This window comes from Dendrobates tinctorius, unplaced genomic scaffold (assembly GCF_039654945.1).
Source record: "Dendrobates tinctorius isolate UK_male_01 unplaced genomic scaffold, ASM3965494v1 ptg000015l, whole genome shotgun sequence".
Taxonomy (NCBI): Eukaryota; Metazoa; Chordata; class Amphibia; order Anura; family Dendrobatidae; genus Dendrobates; species Dendrobates tinctorius.
In genome coordinates this window covers 39620372-39644417 of record NW_027361683.1, presented here as the reverse complement: position 1 = coordinate 39644417, position 24046 = coordinate 39620372, and the positions used below count along the sequence as shown (strand labels likewise).

Here is a 24046-nt window from a genome sequence, read left to right as displayed (position 1 = left end):
TAAGCTAGAACCAGGAGTGGAACAATAAGAGGAAAAGTATAACACGGCACCACTTCTGTATTTTTCGCCCACCCCTGGTTTTAGCTTACAAATTCTGATGTAAATATCTCACTAAATATTCATGTGTGAATATAGCCTAACAAAGCCAGCATCACCTGTAACTACAGTGACTGGGGTGCACTTCCATTACTATAGTTGAATCATTTAACCCCTTCACCCATAGGCAATTTTCCAAGACTAATTTTTTTTTTTTTTTTTTACAGAGGGCCCAATAACTACAGTACCATGCAGGTAGTTGTCAAATCCCTATGGAATAAAAAGGAACGCATGGGCCATGCACATACAGTGAACAAGTCAGAAAGACAGTGTTCACACCACCAAGAGGCTGGAACACAGAAACCGTACAACAAACGTGAAAAAAATACTATGCTGTAAAAAAAAAAAAAAAAAAAAAAAAAAAAAAAAAAGGTTTTAAATACATTGGACAGGACTGCTCTGAGGTGTATACCTTGGCGTTGGTGGAGCGGCTTAGCGTACATTTTTTGCAAAAACCACCATGGTTACTTACCGGTAGCCGGTTTTTCCGGAACCCATGACAGCACCACATGAGAGAGGGATCCGCCCCGCCAGGAACCTACTGAAACATAAGGGGCGGCACCTCTCCCCCCCCAGCTTCAGATGGATTACAGAGCATTGAGAGGACTTCCCGGTTAGTTACATGTTAATCCATCACCACATCACACAAATGCACCCGACTATTGTGCACACCCATATGGTGAAAAGGGGGGGGAATATACGGGTGCTGTCATGGGTTCCGGAAAAACCGGCTACCGGTAAGTAACCATGGTGGTTTTCCCTTCACCCATGACAGCACCACATGCGAGATTTTTGGAGACTTCTAAACACCTTACGGAGGGACCACCGCTTGCAGCACCCTTCTACCAAAGGTTAAATCAGCAGAGGATAGATTTAATCTATAGTGTTTAAAGAAGGTTGAGGGTGAGGCCCAGGTAGCGGCCTTACAAATTTGCTCAATTGATACCTCTGCTTTTTCAGCCCAGGAGGTAGCCACGGCTCTGGTGGAATGAGCCTTGATGCCGTCAGGAATTGGGACACCACTAGCTGAGTAAGCTACACTAATGGCCTCCCTAATCCATCTGGAAATAGTCCCTTTCGATACTCCGTAACCCTTCCTGGCACCCTGGAAGGCTACAAATAGGGACTGGAACCTTCTCCACTGGCTAGTTACTGATATATATTCTAAGAGGGCTCTTTTGACGTCCAGATTATGGAATTTCTCCTCTCCTGGGTTTTTTGGATTGTCACAGAAGGAGGGGAGGACAATTTCCTGGCTACGATGGAAATCTGATACAACTTTCGGTAAATAAGCAGGATCTGTTTTTAGGACAACCCTGTCTTGGTACACCTGGGTATAGGGTGGGTTAACAGAGGGCCTGCAAGTCACTCACTCTACGTGCCGAAGTAAGGGCCACTAAAATAATGTTTTTTAGGGCAAGATATTTCACTGGTAGTTGTTGCACAGGTTCAAATGGCTCCTTCGTGAGAGCTTCTAACACCAGGTTTAGATCCCAGGGAGCTATTTTTGGCAAGGGGATTGGTTTGGACCTTTGGCAGAATTTAATGAATCTAGCTACCCATCTATTAAGCGCCTAGTGCTGAAATTTGCACTTTGAGTGTATTTACCGCTAGGCCTAGTTGTAGTCCTGCCTGCAAGAACTCTAAGATAGCTTTGATCGGGGGTTCTTGAGCCAACGGTCTTCCTAGGAACTGCAGAAACGTATTCCATGTCCTACCGTATATATTGGTTGTTACTGGCTTTCTACTTTTCTTCAGTGTAGCCACCAAGCCAGGGGAGAACCCTTTATCTTTTAAAAGCGACCTCTCAAATTCCACACCGTCAGATGGAACCCCTTGACTTGCGTGTGGAATACCAGACCCTGAGCTAGCAGGTCTGGAATTTCTGGCAGCACCCATGGGTCTGAGGGGGACACCATCTAAAGTAGTGAAAACCAGGGTCTTTTTGGCCAGAACGGGGCTATCAAGATGACTCTGGCCTGATCCTCTCATTTTCTTTACTACCGCCGGGATTAGAGCTACCGGGGGAAAGGCGTAACTCAGTTTGAACTTCCACGGAATTTGTAATGCTTCCACTGCCCATGGGTCTTCTTTTGGGTTCAATAAACAGAATCTCTTTACCTGCCTGTTGCTTTTGTTGGTAAAGAGGTCTATTACTGGCTCTCCCCAGAGTTGTACTATCTTTTGGAACACTAAATGATTTAGGGCCCTTTCTCCCTGTCTTAACGTGTTTCGGCTTAGAAAATCGGCCTGTATGTTTCTCTGCCCCTCTGATGTGTAAGGCCGTTAGAGAGTGTAGGTGTCGTTCTGCTCTGCGAAAGATTTTGTTGGTCTCGCTCATTAGGGTGTGTGACCTTGTCCCTCCCTGGTGGTTGATATAAGCCACTGTCACTTTGTTGTCCTACATGATCCGGACATTGCGGCCTTCTAGACTGGGGATGAATGTCCTTAGGGCTTTGTTTACGGCCTTTAATTCTCTTAGGTTGGAGGATGCATTTTGTTCTTGGTGTCCCCAGGCCCCCTAGGCCGCCTGTCCTCTCAGGTGTGCTCCCCACCCCGAGGAGCTTGCGTCCGTTAGAATCACATCGGATACTGGACTGTGCCATAATGTTCCTGCTGCTAGGTTTGTTTTGTCTAGCCACTATCTGAAAGAATTTTTGACTCTTAAGGAAAGTTCCAACCTTCCTTCTAAATGCCCTTTTAGCAATTTCTGTGCCGATAGGATCTCTGCTTGCAGTTGACGGGATGAAATTGTGCCCATCTGACCGCTGGGATACAGGCTGTCAGAGTGCCTAGTAAGGACATCGCCCCTCTGAGGGTCATGTGAGATTGGTCTATTGCTGCCAAGATCATATTCCTCCCCTTTTCCACCTTGGCCTCTGGTAAGAGACACTTTTGCTGTTCCGAGTCCAGGATGAATCCTAAAAATTTGTCTTTTTAGGGGTTGTAGCCTCGACGTCTTGACATTTACGATCCAGCCCAGTCTCTGTAGGGTATCTGTTACCCTTTCCACTTGTTCTGTGCAGTGACGTTCCGAGTTTCCCACAATTAGAAAATCGTCTAAGTAGGGTATTATAATTGTGTTGTGGATTCGGAGGAAGGCTGTCATCTCTGCTACCACCTTCGTAAACACCCTCGAGGCTATGGATATGCCGAATGGAAGGGCTTTGAAGTGAAAATGCCTGAGGTTGCCCTGAATGTAAAGAGCTACTCTTAAGTATTTCTGGTACTCTGGGTGGATCGGGATGTGGTAGTAGTTATCTTTTAAGTCGACTACGGCCATAAAGCAATTGTGGTGTAACAGCTTTATGGCTGAAGTGACTGACTCCATTTTGAAGGTCTGGTTTTCTATCCATTGGTTGAGGCCTCGGAGATTTATAATCGTTCTCAATGAATGATCCGTTTTTGTTTTTTTTTTTATTAAGAAGAGGGGTGAGTAGAAACCCCTTCTTTCCTGTTCGCTTGGAACCTCGATCAGAACATGTTTGTCCAGCAGACTTAGGATCTCTGCTTCTAGGGCTGACTGCTCTTCTAACCCTTTCCTGATGGGGGTCACCACAAACGATGCTCTTGGAAGTTGAAAAAAAAGGAAATTTTAGGCCTCTTTTTATGATGTTTAAAATCCAAGTGTTAGAAGATATATCTTCCCAGGCCTGATGAAAGAGCATCAGTCTCCCCCCTACAGGGATATCGGCATCATTGTGGGGACTTTTTTGCAGATGAAGCGGCTCCCCCAAACATGAATCCGGACTCTTTCTTTTGTCCTCCCATCTTTTCCGTTCCCCCGGAGGACGGCCTCTATTTAATTTTCCCCTCCGAAAGGGCGGTCTTCTTTGATCTCCCATAAATCTGGAGAAGCCCTTCTTCCTATCCCCTGCTTTTTCAAGGATGTCTAAATTTTTCCCGAAAATAAATTGTCCATCACATGGAAGAGAGCATAACTTCACTTTTGATTGTAGGTCTCCAGGACAGCCTTTAAGCCATTAAGCACGCCTTGCAGCGTTTGATAACCCCGCTGCCCTCGCCGTCAACCTCATGGAATCGGCAGAGGAGTCGGCCAAAAAGGCGGCTGCTCCATGTAGAAGATACATCTCTCCTAAAAAAAATTTCCCTTGACACTTTGGATGCGAGTTTTTCCTCCAGCTGCTGTAACCAGATCATTAAGGACCGGGCTGTGCACGTGCCGGCTATTGCCGGTTTCAGACCCCCTGCCGCTGCTTCCCATGTATGTCTTCGGTAGGAGTCCGCTTTCTTATCTAGCGGATCTCTCGGTACTCCTGAGTCTTCTAGGGGCAGGGCCGACCTTTTGGATGATCTGGATACTGCCGCATCAATTTTTGGGACCTTGTCCCCGATATCTGTATCTTTAGGCTCAAAGGGATATCTCCTTCTTGAGGAGGAGGGAAGGCTACCTGATCTTTCAGGCTTCCTCCACTCTCTTTCAATAAGTGCCTGGATTTTATTGTTGACCGGAAAGGTGCGCTTTTTCCTTTCCTGTAATCCCCCAAACATTACGTCTTCTAGGGACTTAGTTACTTTCTCCTCCTGTAGGCCCATGGTCGTTCTAATGGCCTTAAGGAGGGCATCTGTATCCTCTACCGGGAAACACGGCCTGCCCCCCCGTATCACTATTCGAAGAGGAGGAGGATCTGTGTTCAATCTGATTTTCGGATGAGGAAGAGTCTGGTGAAGAACTTGGGGAGTCTTTTCTATATTTCTTTTTCTTTAATATTTTAAGTGAGCCCTCTACCTCGGACCTTATGACCGATCTGAGGTTAGATGCCAGGCTCGGCACCTCCTCCGTCATAGTACGCTGGATACAGCTGGCGCAAAGGTCCTTTTGCCAATCTTTTGCTAGGGGGCTCTGGCATATAGCACACTCTCTATTATTCCTTTTGCTCCCTGCTTTTTTGCCTTTTCCCTAAGGGAAAAAATAACACACAAGAAGGACCCTGTCAATATTGGTCTAACATGCTCGAAGATCACTCACCACCCACAAAGTCATATACCGGACTCGGAAGCTGTGTTGGAGTATGCGTCCTGCGCTCTCTCGATCTCGAGGAATCCCTCGATCTATGGCTCGGGCAGCTGCTCTTGCCGCTTGAACGGCTCCCATGTTTGCGTGCAGAGGTCTGCGACTGGGCCAGAGACAATGGAGACGATGAACGCTCCTGCTGAGACTCCATTGTAGCACCTGGCCGTTCTGGTTCTTGCTCTTCTTTTGTAGGTGCCTCCGGTGAGTGGTCGGTACCCCTCCCCCTGCGATCGCCGGCGATTTTCCTTCTTCTGTGGCCAGCGCCGCACCAGGCATCATGTCGCCGTAGCGTCTGTGACGTCAGCCGGCTCGCTCCCAGGATGCACCGCGCCGCCGTCAGACGCCGGAAACCGCCCCCGGCTTCCCCTGTCACTTCAGGGAGAAGGATCACGCACGCGCAGGGGGAGGGAGGCACGGAGGAGAACCCCGCTGCTGAGGTCGCCATACCGCGCCCACACGAACACGTGGCCTGCAAGAGGAACCCTGGGGACTGCACTTCCAGGCCACCGACGGCCGGCGCTGCAGGTAAGCTGACCTGCTCTTTCCGCGCCGGCCCTGGGTCCATCTTCATCCATGACCGGCACCGCCGCTGTCAGACTGGGATCCCGTTCCAGGACAGGAACCCAACTGAAGCAGGGGAGAGGTGCTGCCCCTTATGCTTCAGTAGGTTCCTGTCCTGGCGGGGCAGATCCCTCTCTCATGTGGTGCTGTCATGGGTGAAGGGAAAAAAACGTAACAACTAAATACCCTGTTTTGTTATCTTTTTAATAGCACTTGCTGTTCATTGTTGGAATTTTTTTTGCAGCAGAGTATTTTTTCACGTTTGTTGTACGGTGTTTCTCTGTGTTCTAGTTGTCAAATACCTGCCTGTTCTGCCCAGCGCAGATCGCTGCCGACACAGCCGTCAAGTGGCTTCTATCAACTTCACGTCGACAGAGCAGCGGCTTCTCTCCTGCTCTCCTGACGGGGCGTGACTGCTGATGTCCTGCTGATCCGACAGCCGGCTCTCTGCTCTATGACAGCCGGCATCCCAGCAGTTAATCAGGACACCAGGAATCCTAGCTCGTCGACATAGCAGCCGGAAGAAGACCTACTGTATTGATGTAGAGCAGCTAAAATCAATGGCAGAAGTAGTCAGTGACTGCATAGAAGAGGCAGCTGTTTGCGAACTAAATAGCCACTACCTGTTTGTTCATTTTTTGTCTCTCAGTAAATAAATTGTAGTCCTGGACAACTCCTTAACCCCTTCCCGACCCATGACTCCTACATAGGAGTCATGAAAAGCTGTGCCAATAGGACCCATGATGCCTACATTGGCGTCATGGTATAAATCACCCTCCTGCGGGTCGGGTGACCGGGGTCAGTGAAAGGTCACCAGACCTGCAGGCACAGGACCCTTTGTGCTTCACCACAGGGGGGTGGCTTAGCCCCCCGTGGCTACGATCGCTCTGATTGGCTGTTGAAAGTGAAACAGCCAATCAGAGCGAAAGTAATATTTCATCAATGAAATTTGATGAAATATTACAATCCAGCCATGGCCGATGCTGCAGTAGCATCGGACATGGCTGGAGACTGCGGTCAGACCCCTCCCCACACCGGCTGGCGGGGACGATCGGCCCCCGCCACAGACTGACGGCAGCGTTCGGCCGCCGCCAAGATCTGCTCCCCCTCCCCTTCACTCCCCCCCGCAGTCCGATCACCCCCCCCCCCCCCCCCCCGGTACTCTCCGAGTCCTGCCATACCAGATCATCGGCGCCACCATCTTGGAAAACGGCGGGCACAAGCGCAGTGCGCCCGCCGGAATCTGCCGGCTGCAGATTCATTCAACTTTTGGGGTCCAATTTATCCTGTTACCCTTGGGAAAATAAATAGCGGGCTAAAAAAATCATTTTTGAGGGGAAAAAAAAAAAAAAATTTTCATGGCTCTGCGTTTATAAACTTCTGTGAAGCACTTTGGGGTTCAAAGTGCTCAATACACATTTAGATAAGCTCCTTGGGGGTTCTAGTGTCCAAAATGGGGTCACTTGTGGGGGGTTTCTACTGTTTAGGCACATCAGGGGCTCTGCAAACGCATCATGACGCCCGCAGAACATTCCATCAAAGTCTGCATTCCAAAATGGTGCTCCTTCCCTTCTGAGCTCTCCAACGCACCCAAACAGTGGTTCCCCCCACATATGGGGTATCGCTGTACTCAGGACAAATTGCACAACAACTTTTGTGGTCCAATTTCTCCTGTTAGCCTTGTGAAGGTAAAAAATAGCGGGCTAAAAAATCATTTTTGAGGAAAAAAAATGTTTATTTTCACTGCTCTGCATTATAAACTTCTGTGAAGCACTTGGGGGTTCTAATTGCTCACTACACATCTAGTTTCCAAAATGGGGTCACTTGTGGAGGAGCTCCAATGTTTAGGCACACAGGGGGTTCTCCAAACGCGACATGTTGTCTGCTAACGATTGGAGCTAATTTTCCATTCAAAAAGTCAAATGGCACTCCTTCCCTTCCGGGCCCTGCCCTGCGCCCAAACAGTGGTTTATGACCACATATGAAGTATCGGTGTACTCAGGAGAACCTGCCCCAAGAAATTTTAGGATCCATTTTATCCTGTTGCCCATGTGAAAATAAAAACTGAGGCTAAGATTTTTTTTTTCTTTTTTAAAGTACTTTTTTTTCTCTTTACGGATCAATTTGTGAAGCACTTGGGGGTTCAAAGTGCTCACTATGCATCTAGGCAAGTTACTTGGAGGGTCTAGTTTCCAAAATGGGGTCATGTGTCGGGGAGCTCCAATATTTAGGCACACAGGGACTCTCCAAACGTGACATGGCAACCGCTAAATATGCCAGCATATTTTCCATTCAAAAAGTCAAATGGCGCTCCTTCCCTTCTGAGCCCTGCCATGCGCCCAAACAGTGGTTTATGACCACATATGAGGTATCAGTGTACTCAGGAGAAATTACCCAACACACTTTAGGATCTATTTTATCCTGTTACCCATGTGAAAGTGAAAAAAATTGATGCTAGAAGAAATTAAGATATCCATTTTTCCTTCCACGTTGCTTTAGTTCCTGTGAAGCACCTGAAGGGTTAATCATCTTGATTGTAGTTTTGAGTAGTTTGAGGGGTGCAGTTTTTAGAATGGTGTCACTTTTGGGTGTTTTCTGCCATATAGACCCCTCAAAGTGACTTCAAATGTGAGGTGGTCCCTAAAAAAAATGGTTTTGTAAATTTTGTTGTAAAAATGAGAAATTGCTGGTCAACTTTTAACCCTTATAACTTCCTAGCACAAAATTTTGTTTCCAAAATTGTGCTGATGTAAAGTAGACATGTAGAAGTGTTATTTATTAATTATTTTGTGTCACATAACTCTGGTTTAACAGAATAAAAATTCAAAATTTTAAAATTGCGAAATTTTCAAAATTTTTGCCAAATTTCCGTTTTTTTCCACAAATAAACGCAAAAATTATTGACCTAAATTTACCACTAAGCCATTTACCATGAAGCACAATATGTCACGAAAAAAACAATCTCAGAATCACTAGGATGCGTTGAAGCGTTCCTGAGTTATTACCTCATAAATGGACACTGGTCAGAATTGCAAAAAATGGCCTGGTCATTAAGGTCAAAATAGGCTGGGTCATGAAGGGGTTAAATACCACTATCAATCTGACAGCTGCTATGTGAAAGAAAAGAAAAGTATGCCAATACAATGGGATTACCTACAAAATTACTGTTTACTTATTAATTAAGAGATAATAATAATAATAATAATAATAATAATAATAATAATCTTATTTATATAGCGCCAACATATTCCGCAGCGCTTTACAGTTTAACAGTTTCAAAACACAAGTCATAAGCAACAACGCTAACAATACAATAATTAAAGCAAAATAAGACGAAATAAGACGACCCTGCTCGTGAGAGCGTACAATCTACAATGAGGTGAGGGAGATACAGAGTACAGGTGTGTATTTACAATGGTAAATAGTAAATGGTAAGATAAAGGACAATTGATAAATGGAAAAAAGCCTACCTAGGTTTTGCTTATCTGAATTGCCTAACCAAGTTACCATTTAACGTGCATAGACATACAGTCGGCCATAGTTATTGGTATGCCTTAAGGTACTGTCACACTTCGCAATGTACCAGCGATCCCGACCAGCGATATGACGCGGTCAGGATCGCTGGTACATCGCTAAGTGGTCGCTAGTGAGCTGCCACTCAGGCAGATCTCATCAGCGACATCGCTGGGGACGGGGGTCGCTACTTACCTGTCACACTAGGCGATCCTGCGTCCTCCCGCCCGGCTCCACGCTCGTCGCTCCACAGGAAGCGCCGCAGGAAGCTGACGAGAAGCGGTCCTGAACGTTCTCGCGTGATCAGCGATAACCAGCGGGGGAGCGGGTCGTAGGCAAGTATCAGACACAGCGATGTCGCTAGCAATATCGCTATAACGTCACAAGTTATAGCGATATTGCTAGCGATATCGCTTAGTGTGACAGGCCCTTTAGACTAAATTGGCGTTTATTTGTTGAATGGCTTTTTTTCCCACTTAATGTTTTTTTTTTTTTTGGACCATAAGTCGTACTTATCCCCAAAAAATTTCAGAGGAAAATAGGGGGTACGTCTCATACTCCGAACGGAGGCTTACCAGGGGGTTGCGGCAGTGGTGTAGCTGCAGAATCGGTGGCGGCAGAGGTGTGGCGATGCTGAGGCTTGGTGTCGGCGGTGCGGAGTGCATCGTTGATTTCCCTGCAGCCATGTTCCTGAAACCGTGGGCTGCCGGACGACGCGCGTGCACAGATTGAGATCTCAGCGGTCATTTTCTTAAAGTAGAGGGCCGCAGAGGCCTCAGGAAGATGGCCGCCAAGAAACCGGTGATGCACTCAGCTCTGCTCGCCGTGGACACCGGGCCGCTGCCACACTTTTGCCATAGTCAAGGAGGAAAGGACCCTGCTCCATGCTCTCTGCCTCACCGCCGACACCGGGCCCGCAACATTGCACCACTGCTGCCTCCGGCATCCTGAGAAAGTGACCCTGTTCCATGCTCTGCCTCACCGCTGACACAAGACCTGCAGCATCGCACCCTGGGACTGGAGCATTGCAGCATTGCCCCACTTCTGCTGCTGGCATCCTGAGGAAGGTACCATGCCCTACCACCGCCGGCCCTCAGGTAAAATACCTTAAAATTCAGACAGTAAGACGGACCCCCCATCTTATAAAAATCTTTTTTTCTGCCATTTTCCACCCCGAAATTTGGGGTGCGTCTTCTGATCCGGAAAAGATGGTATATTACTATACCATTTCATAATCTCTCATATATATATATATATATATATATATATATATATATATATATATATATATATATATATATATATATGAGAGAGATTATGAAATATATATATAGCGACTGGTATAGTGATAGGCTATGTGCACACGTATGCGGAAATTTCCTGACTGAAAACCGGACTCCTTCCCAGAAAACGCGCGTTTGTGTGTTTTTTTTCCGGAGCGTCCCCAGTCTGATAGAAAATAGCCAGAAATGCTGCGTTTTTTTCCGCAATGCGATTTTTTCGCGGAATAAGACGCATCGATATGCACAAAAAGTGCGGAATTCATTAAAATGAATGGGATGCATCTTTTAAGCATTTAATTTGGTAAAAACGCGAAAAAACGCTTACCTGTGCACATACCCTAATGGCTAAGTGCACAGCCTACGACTGGGGTTCAAATTCCGGCTCTGCCCTGTGGAAAAATTAAATTATATACCAAGGCTCCTAAAACTATAATACCCACTTAAGTGGCTGTTATAACGTTATATAGTTATAGTTCTCCCCTGTTGAGATAATACACCAGTAGTGGTCCTTTGGCAAGACTACTAACACTATAGGGCCTACTTCAATAAACATAAGAGTGTCACGAACAAAGTCATGCTGGCTCGGACATTGCCCGGATTAACAAGGTCCATGTCAGATGTCGAGGAACCAGGACAACCTGATAAAAGGGCTACTGGAACAAACCATACACGGACAAGGTAATAGAACCTGGATCTGATGAAATGCTACTATAACAGCAGACCAAATGAGAGAGGATATATGAAGATTTATGAGGAAACTCAGGATGGATAAGAAACCTGCATGTCCATTGACTGAGAAACTAGTCACCCAACATTTCAGTATCATAAAGAGAAAGCTATTATCAGAACTTGAGATGGATCAACTGCACTGCAAAGAAACACCAGACAATAAGCTATAAGATGCCAACAGAGGACTTTCATCAATACCTACCACCACCATAACTCAAACTAATAAACTGATCTATGCTACTGCCTCAGCAATCATGGAAATGCTTGGCTATACAACCAGCAAGAACAGAAGACTCATAGAAAAGAAGACTGGAGACAAAGAACAAGGTGACACGAAGGGAAGTCAGCCAACTAACAGAAATACAGAAGGGTGTAAAGATCAAGAATAAGATCAAGCTGGACAAGTACAAAGGCCTGACCCCAACTGAAGCCCTAGAGACTGCTAAACAAAGGCTCACGGCACTTGCAGCAAGACTAGGGAGATATCTTTTTGGCATCAGCTAGTATCTAAATGCCCTGTTCTCCAAAGAACCTTCCAAGGTGTACTCCCAACTACATAGTAACAGCACAAAGGCAGCAACTCCACCAATAAAGCCTGGACAATACTGGAGGAAAAAACGCACAACAGTGCAAAGATCTGAGAATGAAACAGCAACCACCTAGAGCAAGAACCAGTCACCATTACAGAAGCACACATCCAACAGCGGGTCAAGAACATGAAGAGCTGTACAGCACCTGGCCCAGACATGATCCACATCTACTGGCCAAAGAAAACTAACAGCGGTACATGAACACATGGCAAAGGAGATGAACCAACTGCTAGAAGAAGGCCACCACGCAGCTTGGCTAACACAAGGAACAGTGTTGATCATGAAGGATCCTCACAGAGGAACAGTTCCATCCAACTACCGCCCAATAACCTGCCATACAACAACATGGAAACTCCTGTTAGGAATCATAGCCACCAAGCTACAGAACCATATGAACCAGTACATGAATCCAGCTCAGAAAGGCATTGGGACCAACAACAGAGGCTCCAAGCACCAGCTCCTAGTAGATAGAGCAGTCGCTCAAGACTCAAGATCCAGACAGACCAATCTCAGCACAGCCTGGATTGACTACAGGAAAGCCTATGACTCAGTGCCAAACACATGGATCTGTGAATGCTTGGCTCTCTACAATGTCAACAGGAAATTAAGAACCTTCCTCACAAACTCAATGAGGCTATGGAGAACATTGAAAGTCAACTCAAGACAACTAGCACAAATGTGGCATATACCAAGGTGATGCACTTTCCCCATTGCTGTTCTCCATATGCTTAAACCCCTCTCAGCCAAATTACAGAGTTTGGCTATGGATACAAAATCAAGACTGGAAGCACAATCAGCCACCTCTTCTATATACAGTTGTGGCCCAAAGTATTGACACCCCTGCAATTCTGTCAGATAATACTCAGTTTCTTCCTGAAAATGATTGCAAACACAAATTCTTTGGTATTATCATCTTCATTTAATTTGTCTTAAATGAAAAAACACAAAAGAGAATGAAGCAAAAAGCAAAACATTGATCATTTCACACAACTCCAAAAATGGGCCAGACAAAAGTATTGGCACCCTCAGCCTAATACTTGGTTGCACAACCTTTAGCCAAAATAACTGCGACCAACCGCTTCCGGTAACCATCAATGAGTTTCTTACAATGCTCTGCTGGAATTTTAAACCATTCTTCTTTGGCAAACTGCTCCAGGTCCCTGATATTTGAAGGGTGCCTTCTCCAAACTGCCATTTTTAGATCTCTCCACACGTGTTCTATGGGATTCAGGTCTGGACTCATTGCTGGCCACCTTAGAAGTCTCCAGTGCTTTATCTCAAACCATTTTCTAGTGCTTTTTGAAGTGTTTTGGGTCATTGTCCTGCTGGAAGACCCATGACCTCTGAGGGAGACCCAGCTTTCTCACACTGGGCCCTACATTATGCTGCAAAATTTGTTGGTAGTCTTCAGACTTCATAATGCCATGCACACGGTCAAGCAGTCCAGTGCCAGAGGCAGCAAAGCAACCCCAAAACATCAGGGAACCTCTGCCATGTTTGACTGTAGGGACCGTGTTTTTTTCTTTGAATGCCTCTTTTTTTCTCCTGTAAACTCTATGTTGATGCCTTTGCCCAAAAAGCTCTACTTTTGTCTCATCTGACCAGAGAACATTCTTCCAAAACGTCTTAGGCTTTTTCAGGTAAGTTTTGGCAAACTCCAGCATGGCTTTTTTATGTCTCGGGGTAAGATGTGGGGTCTTCCTGGGTCTCCTACCATACAGTCGCCGATGGATAGTACGGGTTGACACTGTTGTTCCCTCGGACTGCAGGGCAGCTTGAACTTGTTTGGATGTTAGTCGAGGTTCTTTATCCAACATCCTCACAATCTTGCGTTGAAATCTCTTGTCAATTTTTCTTTTCCGTCCACATCTAGGCAGGTTAGCCACAGCGCCATGGGCTTTAAACTTCTTGATGACACTGCGCATGGTAGACACAGGAACATTCTGGTCTTTGGAGATGGACTTGTAGCCTTGAGATTGCTCATGCTTCCTCACAATTTGGTTTCTCAAGTCCTCAGACAGTTCTTTGGTCTTCTTTCTTTTCTCCATGCTCAATGTGGTACACACAAGGACACAGTATAGAGGTTGAGTCAACTTTAATCAATGTCAACTGGCTGCAAGTGTGATTTAGTTATTGCCAACACCTGTCAGGTGCCACAGGTAAGTTACAGGTGCTGTTAATTACACAAATTAGAGAAGCATCACATGATTTTTCAAACAGTGCCAATACTTTTGTCCACCCTCTTTTTTATGTTTGGTGTGGAATTATATCCAATTTGGCTTTAGGACAATTCTTTGTGTTTTTTCATTTAAGACAAATTAAATGAAGATAATACCAAAGAATTTGTGTTTGCAATCATTTTCAGGAAGAAACTGAGTATTATCTGACAGAATTGCAGGGGTGTTAATACTTTTGGCCACAACTGTAGATGACATCAAGCTGGATGCGAAAAGTGAACGAGACATCAATTCACTGATTCATCTGACAAAGATCTACAGCAAAGACATCGGGATGTCCTTCGGACTGGAGAAGTGCGGCCGGTTGGTAATAGAGGGGCAAGGTAGTAAAGACTAGAGTTGAGCGACTTTGGTCGGATCGGGTTTTATGAAGCAAAATTTGTTTCAGATGAAACTGGTCCGACTAGGGCAAGTCAGTGGGGAATAAAAGTCGGCATTGAGTGGATGAATGTCATCCGCTCAATGTCGACTTCTATTTCCCATTGACTTGCACTGGGGTCAGGTTTTGGACGAAACGCCGACTTTTTTTGCCCTAGTCGGACCAGTTTCATCTGAAACAAATTTTGTTTCATGAAACCTGATCCGACTAAAGTTGCTCAACTCTAGTAAAGACTGATGGAGTGGAATTACCAGCAAGGCACATAGCAGATGTACAGACATATTACAAATACCTCTGCATCCCACAGGGATACGGTAACCATGATGAGGCAAGGAAGCAGCAACATCCAAATACCAACAAAGGGTAAGAGATTCTGAAGAGCCATCTCAATGGGAATAAAATCCGCACCATCAATACATATGCCCTGCCAGTTATCAGATACCCTGCTGGCATAGTGTGCTGGCCAAAAGAAGAGATCGAAGCTGCAGATGTGAAGACACGAAAGCTCCTCACAAAGCAAGGAGGTCTCCACCCTAAGTCTTGCACCCAAAGATTGTATACCAACAGAAAGGAGGGTGGTCAAGGCTTGATAAGGAATATGAGATGCACCAAAAGATGAGATGCTGAGAGAAAGCCAAAGGAAGCAACAACAGATATGGATTGAAGAACAACATCATGTAGCGACAAGACAAAGCCGCTGCATGGGATGTACCATCGACAGATAATGGAAGTGACTGACATGGAGAAATCATACCAATGGCTGGAGAAAAGTGGACTCAGACAACACAGAGGCACTAATCTTCGCGGCATAAGATCCATTAAAGCAGGAATCTACCAACAAAAGACAAGACCCAAGATGCAGCCTATGGAAAGAAACCTCTGAAACAGTCCCAACACACAGTCACAGGATGCAAAATGCAAGCAAGAACAGCGTATACCGAACGGCACACCCAAGTAACGGGAATTGTATACAAGAACATCTGCACAGCATATGGGCTAAGTTTCCCTAAGTCCAGCTAGGAGACCCCAGAGAACGTGGTGAATGAAAGGGTTAAAATCCTGTGGTACTTCAAGATCCAGATGAATAAGCAGGTGTTGGCAAACCAACCAGACATTGTCATAGTAGACAAGGATCAGAAGACAACAATGATAATAGATGTGGCAGTGCCAAGTGACAGCAACATCAGAAAGAAGGAATATGAGAAGCTGGAGAAATACCAGGGCCTCAAAGGAGAACTGGAGAAGATGTGGAAGGTGAAGGCAACAGTGATTCCAGTGGTGATAGGAGCAATTGGAGCAGTGACCCCTAAGTTGGGAAAAAAAAAAAGTCTACCACACATCCCAGGATCAACATCTGAACTCTGTCCAGAAAAGCGCAATGCTGGGAATAACCAAGATCCTGCGCAGAAGCAGAACGCTCAAACTCCCAGGCCTCTGGTAGAGGACCCGAGAATGAGAAAGGACAAAAAAATACCACCCCTATTGGAGGTGAGAAGGAAGTTTTTAACAGAGAATGTGAATGATAACTCCAACACTCTACACATGGTTAGTGGATGGGTGAAGCCGTTTATTGTCAAACTACTGTGTTTTCTCTTTTTAAATCATAATTTTTAAGTCATAATTGACACCGCCGGAAGAAGCTGGCAGCGAACGCACGTTGGGGTGAGGGGACGCCAGGATTATCTCTGCCACAGATACATTACCCTTTTGTATGAGGTTTATTTACTTCTAGGTTAGGGACTTTTACCATGTTCTTAATATGATATGGGTTAGGCTGGTCATATATTTAATTGTTAACTCCAGATTTACCAGAACCATGGGCATTGTATAACAGTTAACACTGTTGCATTGCTGTTGTGACCTCATGATTTCACATTGTACTACCCAGTTATGTGGTACTGATCCTGTGGGGTGTTATTTTCACTTGTTTGTATTGTTTTGAAGGGCATTTTGTCAACAGTTCTTTATACAAAATTACTTATTAGGATATTCATCCATTTTCAATAGCTATTGCAGCTGTATGTTTTTGACATTGAGCTACAATGTTTAGCCCCCTTTATATTTTGTCTGGCGTCCCCCATTATGATTGTCTTGCCTTTTTATTCCGGTTTTTAATTTATTCTTTAATAAAATTGTTGATTTTATCTTGATTGTTATTGAGAGATCTCTTCATTGGCCTATAAGGATTCATATGGGACTAGCTTTGTACTTGATGTTAGAAGTGCCCCGTTGATATTTGGACATTTATTGACTCAAAAGTTTACATACCCTGGTTATTTTGGCCTGATAACATGCACAGAAGTTGACACAAATGGGATTGAATGGCTACTAAAGGCAACATCCTCACCTGTGACCCGTTAGTTTTTATGCACACACTGATTACAAGCAAAGTGAGTTTCTTATATATATTTTGGTAGTGTATAAATTAATAAATAAGAGGTGTGTGTACACGCGTTTTATCTCAGTCTGTTCATCCATACATTTCAACTATAGAATATATATATATATATATATATATATATATATATATATATATATATATATAAACACATACGTTTAGGAACTTCAGACTCATAATGACCTGGAGAATGAAGCTCCAATGTCATTTTAACAGGAGAATGAATGCCATAATAACAGAATGCAGAAAGAAAAAAAAATAAAGAAGATTTTCCCCCACCCTCTTAATTTTATGCACTTTAAATGAAACCTGTCTGCAGGATTTCACACCACATGCTATTTATATACACATCTAGCTCTTTCAAAGATAAGTCCAGCAAGACCTTTATGTGGCCGTTCATCCATTACTGAGAAATCAGTGCGTTAATGGATATGCAAATGCCTATGATAGATCTCAAGCCTCTGTCACTCCAGCTTTATGCCACCCCACCTGCTTGACTGCTCGTTTGCCTGATATCACAGAGCTAGAGTGAGGACTGAGAGCTGGAGAGACCATGGCTTCACTTTTACAAAAAGCTCTTCAGCCTCATCTGCAAAGCAATGAAAATACTGATTTTTCATCAATGGACAGATTATGCAAAGGTACTGCTGGCCTAGTCTCTGACAGAGCTACCTGCAAATAATACTAGTTTGGGGTGGTGAAAGGGGGGGGTGGAGAAAAAGGGGGAGAATCTGTAGGTAAAAAGATTTTTCTACCATTTGCACATCCAAATTACCTTTGATTTGGTTTCCGTTTTTGGTGTTCCATCTGCTTTATTATTCATCTTGGGAGTTGGGGTCAATTTAACATCTGCAAGTCCCATGAGTTCTGGACTCCCAGCCATGCCTGTCAAAGATAGCACCATACTTTTTTTTTTAAACCAACATAGTTAAAAGGGAACCCATCACATTTTCCATGCCATGCAATCTGTGGAAGCATGGTATAAAAGAATAAGGATATATAGAATTGTTGGAAAAGATTCAGTATAGCTCGTGCCTTATTCATTGAAATCCCTGGTGTTTGTATCCATGAGTTCAGTGGGTAGTCCTCCACAGTGATTGACATCTATTTCTGCATTACACATACGCAAAATTCACTAAACAGTTATTGTGTATCCACTGGAAATAACCTATAAACATGACCACAACTGTAAAGAATTCATAAAATTATAAATATTATTGATTGCATGGTACTAAAGTAATAGCAAAATCAGAAAGGGAACATATTACTTAGGCTGTGTGCACACGCTGCGGATTAGGTGCGGATTCATCCGCGCGGATTTTGTAAAATCCGCAGGTCAAAATACCTGCGGTTTTACATGCGGATTGCTCTGCGGTTTTGCCCTGCGGTTTTCCATCTCCTCAATGGAGGAGATGGGAATCCGCAGAAAGAATTGACATGTCAATTCTTTCTGCGGATTGAAAAACGCAGCAAATCCACGCGGAAAATTCCGCACCATCTGCATTGCGGTTTTTGATTCCCATAGGGAATCATGGTACTGTACACCGCAGCAAAAACTGCTGCGGGTCCGCAGCGGCCAAAACCGCTGTGGAACCGCAGCAAAATCCGCAGCGTGTGCACACAGCCTTAGAGGAATTAAATTACATAGGTGAGGGTAGCAAATTATCAGTTTACATACACCATGTAGCACATGACAATAAGTCTACTGAATGACAAGTGCTGCCAAGAGTAGCCAAATGAATAAATAGTGAGAATATGAATAGTTATTCAAATTGATTACAATGCAGCACAACTCTTCCAGACCTTATGGTAAAATGTCATTTCACTCGGGAAAGCTGCGGGCGAAACACGCGTTGGGAAAATCAAATTGTGGGGTTTGTATTATCTTGTCAGCCTTTATTATAATTTTATGGACGCATGTTTGTTATGACCAAGTCACATTAACCTAGGTATATATGCATACAAACAAGTTTTGATATGATTAATAATTTGCTCTTTCGTATTGCACGTGCCACTTTATACTACATGGTTACACAACTAGGATTTAAATAAAATATATATATATATATATATATATATATATATATATATATATATATATATATATTTATTATCATCATCTATCTCTCCCTTGTAGATTGTGAGCCTTCGCAGGCAGGGTCCTCTCTCCTCCTGTACCAGTTATGATTTGTATTGTTTAACATTATTGTACTTGTTTTTATGTATACCCCTCCTTACATGTAAAGCGCCATGGAATAAATGGCGCTATAACAATAAATAATATATATGTATATATTTTCCATATATGTTTGAAGGTGCACATTTACATGGTCATCTCAGCATCTACCTCTAGGGTTTTCAGGCCATTTGTAATATCACGTACCTTTATCAGATTTGCTGACTAACAGATATTTCTACTGCATACAGTCATGGCCTAAAGTGTTGGCAACCTTGAAATTGTCCCAGAAAATTATTGCAATTATACAAGTTTTGCTATACATAGTTTTTTGTGTGTGTGTGTTCTAGACTGTCACAAAAAAAAAAAAAAAAAAAAAAAAGGCAAATTGGACAATTTCACACCGAGCCGCAAAAATGAGCAGGACAAGATTGTTGGCACCCTTAACTTAATATTTGGTTGCACAGCATTTAGAATAAATAACTGCAATCAATCGCTTTCTATAACCATGAACAAGCTTCTTACACCTCAACTGGAATTTTGGGCCACTCTTCTATTGCAAACTGCTCCAGGTTTCTCATATTTGAAGGGTGCCTTATCGCAACAGCAATTTTATGATCTCTCCACAGGTGTTCAATGGGATTTAGATCCAGACTCATAGCTTGCCACTTCAGAACTCTTTAGTGCTTTGTTTTTATCCATTTCTCAGTGTTTGTTGAAATGTTTGGGGTCATTGTCTTGCTGGGAGACCCATGATCTAGGACACAAACCCAGCTTTCTGTCACTGGGCACTACATTGCAACCCAAAAGCCACTGGTAATCTTCAGATTTCAAGATGCTTTGCACAGTGTCAAGGCACCCACTGCCAGAGGCAGCAAAACAACCCTAAACCATCTTTGAATTCCCACCATATTTGACTGTAGGTACTGTGCTCTTTTCTTGGTAGCCCTCATCCCGTTTTTGGTAAACAATAGAATGATGCAATTTACCAAAAAGCATTATCTTCATCTGGCCACAAGATGCTTTCCTAGAAGGATTTTGGCTTACTCACGTAGAGTTTTGCAAACTGAACTTTAGCTTTTGTGTCAGCAGTGGGGTTCTCCTGGGTCTCCTGCGATAGCGTTTCATTTAATTCATATGTTGATGGATAATTTGCACTAACACTGATGCACCCTGAGCCTGCAGGACAGCTTGAATTTCTTTGGAACTTGATTGGGGGGCTGCTTATTCACCATCAACACCATCATGCAATGCAACCTTTCATCAAATTTTCTCTGCAGCCCACATCCAGGGAGATTAGCTACAGTGCCATGGGTTTTAAACTTCCTAATTATGTTGTGCATCATGGGCAAAAGGATCATAAAGATCTCTGGAGATTGACGTGAGAAAAAAAAAATGTTTAACAATATCAATGTAAAGGTTACAAGTCCTCAAACCGTTCACTTCTTTTTCCGTTCTCCATGCTTAGTGCACTTTGCACACACAATGTCAAGATTGAGTCAACTTCTCTCCTTTTTTATCTGGTTTTAGGTGTCATTTTCATACTGCCCACATGTGTTCCTTGGTACAGGTGAGTTTGAATGAACATCAACATGCTTGCTTACCCACAATTTTGGACATGTGCCAACAATTTTGTCAGTCCCATTTTTGGGGCTGTGTGGGAAATTAAGTCCAATTTGCCTTTCTTCCTTTTTTGTGTGTTGTTCCAATACACACAACGGCAATAAACACATAACAAAACATGTATTTGCAATAATTTTATGGGAGAAATGCTTCATTTTCTTTAACAATACCAAGGGTGTCGACACTTTCAGCCATGACTGTACATATATTCAATGGATGCACCTATGGCTATATAATTCATTAAACCTACAGGTCATCCATTTTTGACATTTCATGACTATACCCTTAAGGTCTGGAACAGTTGTGTTGCATTGCAATCAATTTGAATAATTATTCATACATTTGCCTATTCTTGGCTGCACTTACCTTTCAATAGATTGTCATGTGCTATATGTTGGTTGCAAATTGATCATTTTCTACCCCCACATTGTGTAATTTTATCCCTTTAAGGAATATTTTCCCTTTCTGATTTTACTACTGTACCATGAAATCAATAAAATTATGACTATGAAGTATTTACAGTTGTGGGTCAGGTTTATAGGTTATATCCATTTCTGCATGCAGTCTTAGACAAGGGACTGTCAATTAATGAACAAGTCTACCCACTGGACTCTATGCATACATATACCATACAACTTTTCCCACAAAAATGTATAACAATCTGATCAGCTTTTCCTGCTCTATAACATGATGCTCGCAGATCATATAACATTTTCAACATAAAAGGACATCCATATTGTAATAGCTTACCTGAGTTATTGGCCATGTTGCCTCCCATATAGGGAGGTCCCTGTGTATTCATCATTGCAGCCATACTGTTCATGCCTTGACCATATGGAGGTCCAGCTCCCATCATACCAGCTTGATTCATGTTAGGGTAGCCAGGTGATCTAGGAAAAGGAAGAACCAAAAAACACATGCATAAAAAGCACGACCCTAAACCTAACTCTTTAATAACTAGGATATATACACATTCATTCTATTAAGAAAATGGGTAGGGATTCTCACCTATTCTGTATGGAGTTGGCAGTGCCATGCATTCCAGCTGCCTCTTGTGCTTTACGATTCATACCAGGAGGAGGACACATCCCACTTCCAACTTGTGGTGGCATGTTCCCCATATTTGGACCATATGGTCGGTTGCCCATTGCCGAATGGCCCATGCGCCCTCCATACTGTGGCATGCCTCCTTGGCCATGCATTTGACCACCTGCAACAAGAGGAGCCATGCCAGCCCCTGGATAGCCTGCATTTGCCATTGTATTATAATTTGGCTGCCTGGGGTAACCCCCTGTGAAGAAAAACAAAAACATTGAAAGTGGGACTTTAATTTAATCTCTCTGCCTTGAGCAGAATGTTATACCCTTTATGATAAAATATACAGAAAAGATAACATTCATTTAGCAAGGCTATTGTATCAGCATCAAAGAACACACCTTGGGGACCATATTGTCCTCCCTGAGGTCCATAACTACCCATAGAGTTCTGCTGATAGGGTCCCATTCCAGCATGCATCTGGCCCCCAGATGACTGACGTGGAGAAAGTGCTTGGCCAGGCTGTGGAGATCCATACTGAGGTATTTGAGTATTCCTCTGCATGTACCCTGTGGGAAGCAGACATGATGCTACTTACTGAAGGGGTCATTTCTATTTACCTTCACTTTAAAAGCCTCTGATGACTTTATTGTTTGATTATTTCATATTCTATCTAATGCTTTATGTGAAGCGTGAACTGGACTAAAAAGTACTTTTTACCTCTCTCTTGTCCAAGACCAGCCTGGTTCATCGTAGGGTGAATTAAACCATCCGACTGTCCACTAGGGGGACGCGGTGGCATCTGTGTTCCTGGAGAGATTGAAAGAAAAATTTTTTTTATAATATATATATATATATATATATATATATATATATATATATATATATATATAATAAAAAATTTTTTTATATATATATATATATATATACATACATACACATATATACATACACACTTTTTTTTTTTTTTAGGTGACCCATTTTGACCACATTGCCCAGCAAAGTCAATTCCAAACGAAGTTGTTTCAGAAGGTCAATACGTGGTCATAATACCTAAACACAGATCACACAATCCTCGAATTATCTGAGGTCCGGGTACAAACACTAAAAAGCAGGCACACTTGGCTTACTAAATAAAGCCTAAAGAAAGTGAAAGACAAGTGGTAGCTGTCAAAACTAATTAAGGCATTTGTGTACACATGGGGATAGACAGGCATGCTCATCTGTTATACAATGGACAAACTAAGGATCACTCACCTGGAACAGATGTCGGGGACAGTGGACCAGAACGAGAAGGTGCCACGCTGACTGGAGAACCAACAGGGGAGGGGGAGGGACCCCTGATTCCCGGCAAGTGGGGTGATGTATGAGGAGAGAAAGGTGACTGAGCTGGATTGCTCTGTTCGCCCTGACTGCTGGAGATCCCAGAAGTGCTGACACCTGGACTTAGAGCACCCTCAGCACCCATTGGGAGGTCATCAATTGAACCAGAGAGGTCCTGTGAAGACAGATTAAGAGTTCACAAAAAGCATGGTCTTTTTTGTTATTAATTCTGTGCATTTAATACAAGGTTATCATGGAAAGGTTATGCCTCAAATCAGGTATCTTGAATATAGGGTACAGTTATGAGCCCACATTTTGTAAAATAAATACATAATTAGGCTATAAGGAGAGAGTAGAAAGGTGGGAAATTAGATTTATGAACTGAAGGCAAGCAAGTTTTTGCACTTACTAACATTTCACAGCTTGGAAAACAAGATGCCTCAGACAATATCATTCAGTTGTATATTTGTGGTGTCAATAAAAAGAACTAGATTGATTCTTCGGAAGAAATTGTCATTACATATGACAAAAGGAGATTTAGACAAAGAGTTCTTTACAGTTAGAGCAGTAAGACTGCAGAATGGCCTACCACAAGAGCTAGTAAAAGCAAACAATATATCAGCATTTAAAGGAAAGCTGTCAGCATGTTTTTAGACCATAAACATCCATGTAAGACAACTGAAAAGTTGCTTATATTTATCTTTACTTTATAAGTCAGTTTCTCTGGTTTCTAAAAACCCAAGGGCGAATGTTTTTGCAAATAAGCTCACAATGGCAGGGTGCTTGGCCTGCACTTAGCTCTCCAGCCTTTCTTTTTCCACTGCAAGCATTCTGGCAGTGACCGACAGATGACGCTTCCCTGTGACCTCCTTCCCGAACCCAAGATCTTGCGCAAGCAGTGTCATTCCCAGGGGCGGCTTATGCACAAAGTGGTGTCCCGATTATGTATGAGACACAAAACTGTCGATCTGCGGACGCATCGCTACCAGGAATGACAGCGCCTGCGCGGGGTCTTGGGTGGGGGAGCAGATTACAAGGGAAGAGTGACCGAAGGACGTAAAGCCAGCT

At 43.6% G+C, this 24046-nt stretch overlaps 1 protein-coding gene across 1 annotated transcript in view; it reads right to left on the bottom strand.

Moving 5' to 3' along the window:
- ARID1A (AT-rich interaction domain 1A) overlaps positions 1 to 24046 on the bottom strand; it is a 137769-nt gene that overhangs the window by 39211 nt on the left and 74512 nt on the right. Inside the window, exons 5-10 of the mRNA XM_073563834.1 lie at positions 22913 to 23153; positions 22376 to 22465; positions 22057 to 22224; positions 21629 to 21911; positions 21371 to 21510; positions 17597 to 17706 (exon numbers count right to left, since the gene is read on the bottom strand). Of these exons, the coding sequence (XP_073419935.1) occupies positions 17597 to 17706; positions 21371 to 21510; positions 21629 to 21911; positions 22057 to 22224; positions 22376 to 22465; positions 22913 to 23153 (1032 nt within the window). The remainder of the gene's footprint in view (positions 1 to 17596; positions 17707 to 21370; positions 21511 to 21628; positions 21912 to 22056; positions 22225 to 22375; positions 22466 to 22912; positions 23154 to 24046) is intronic.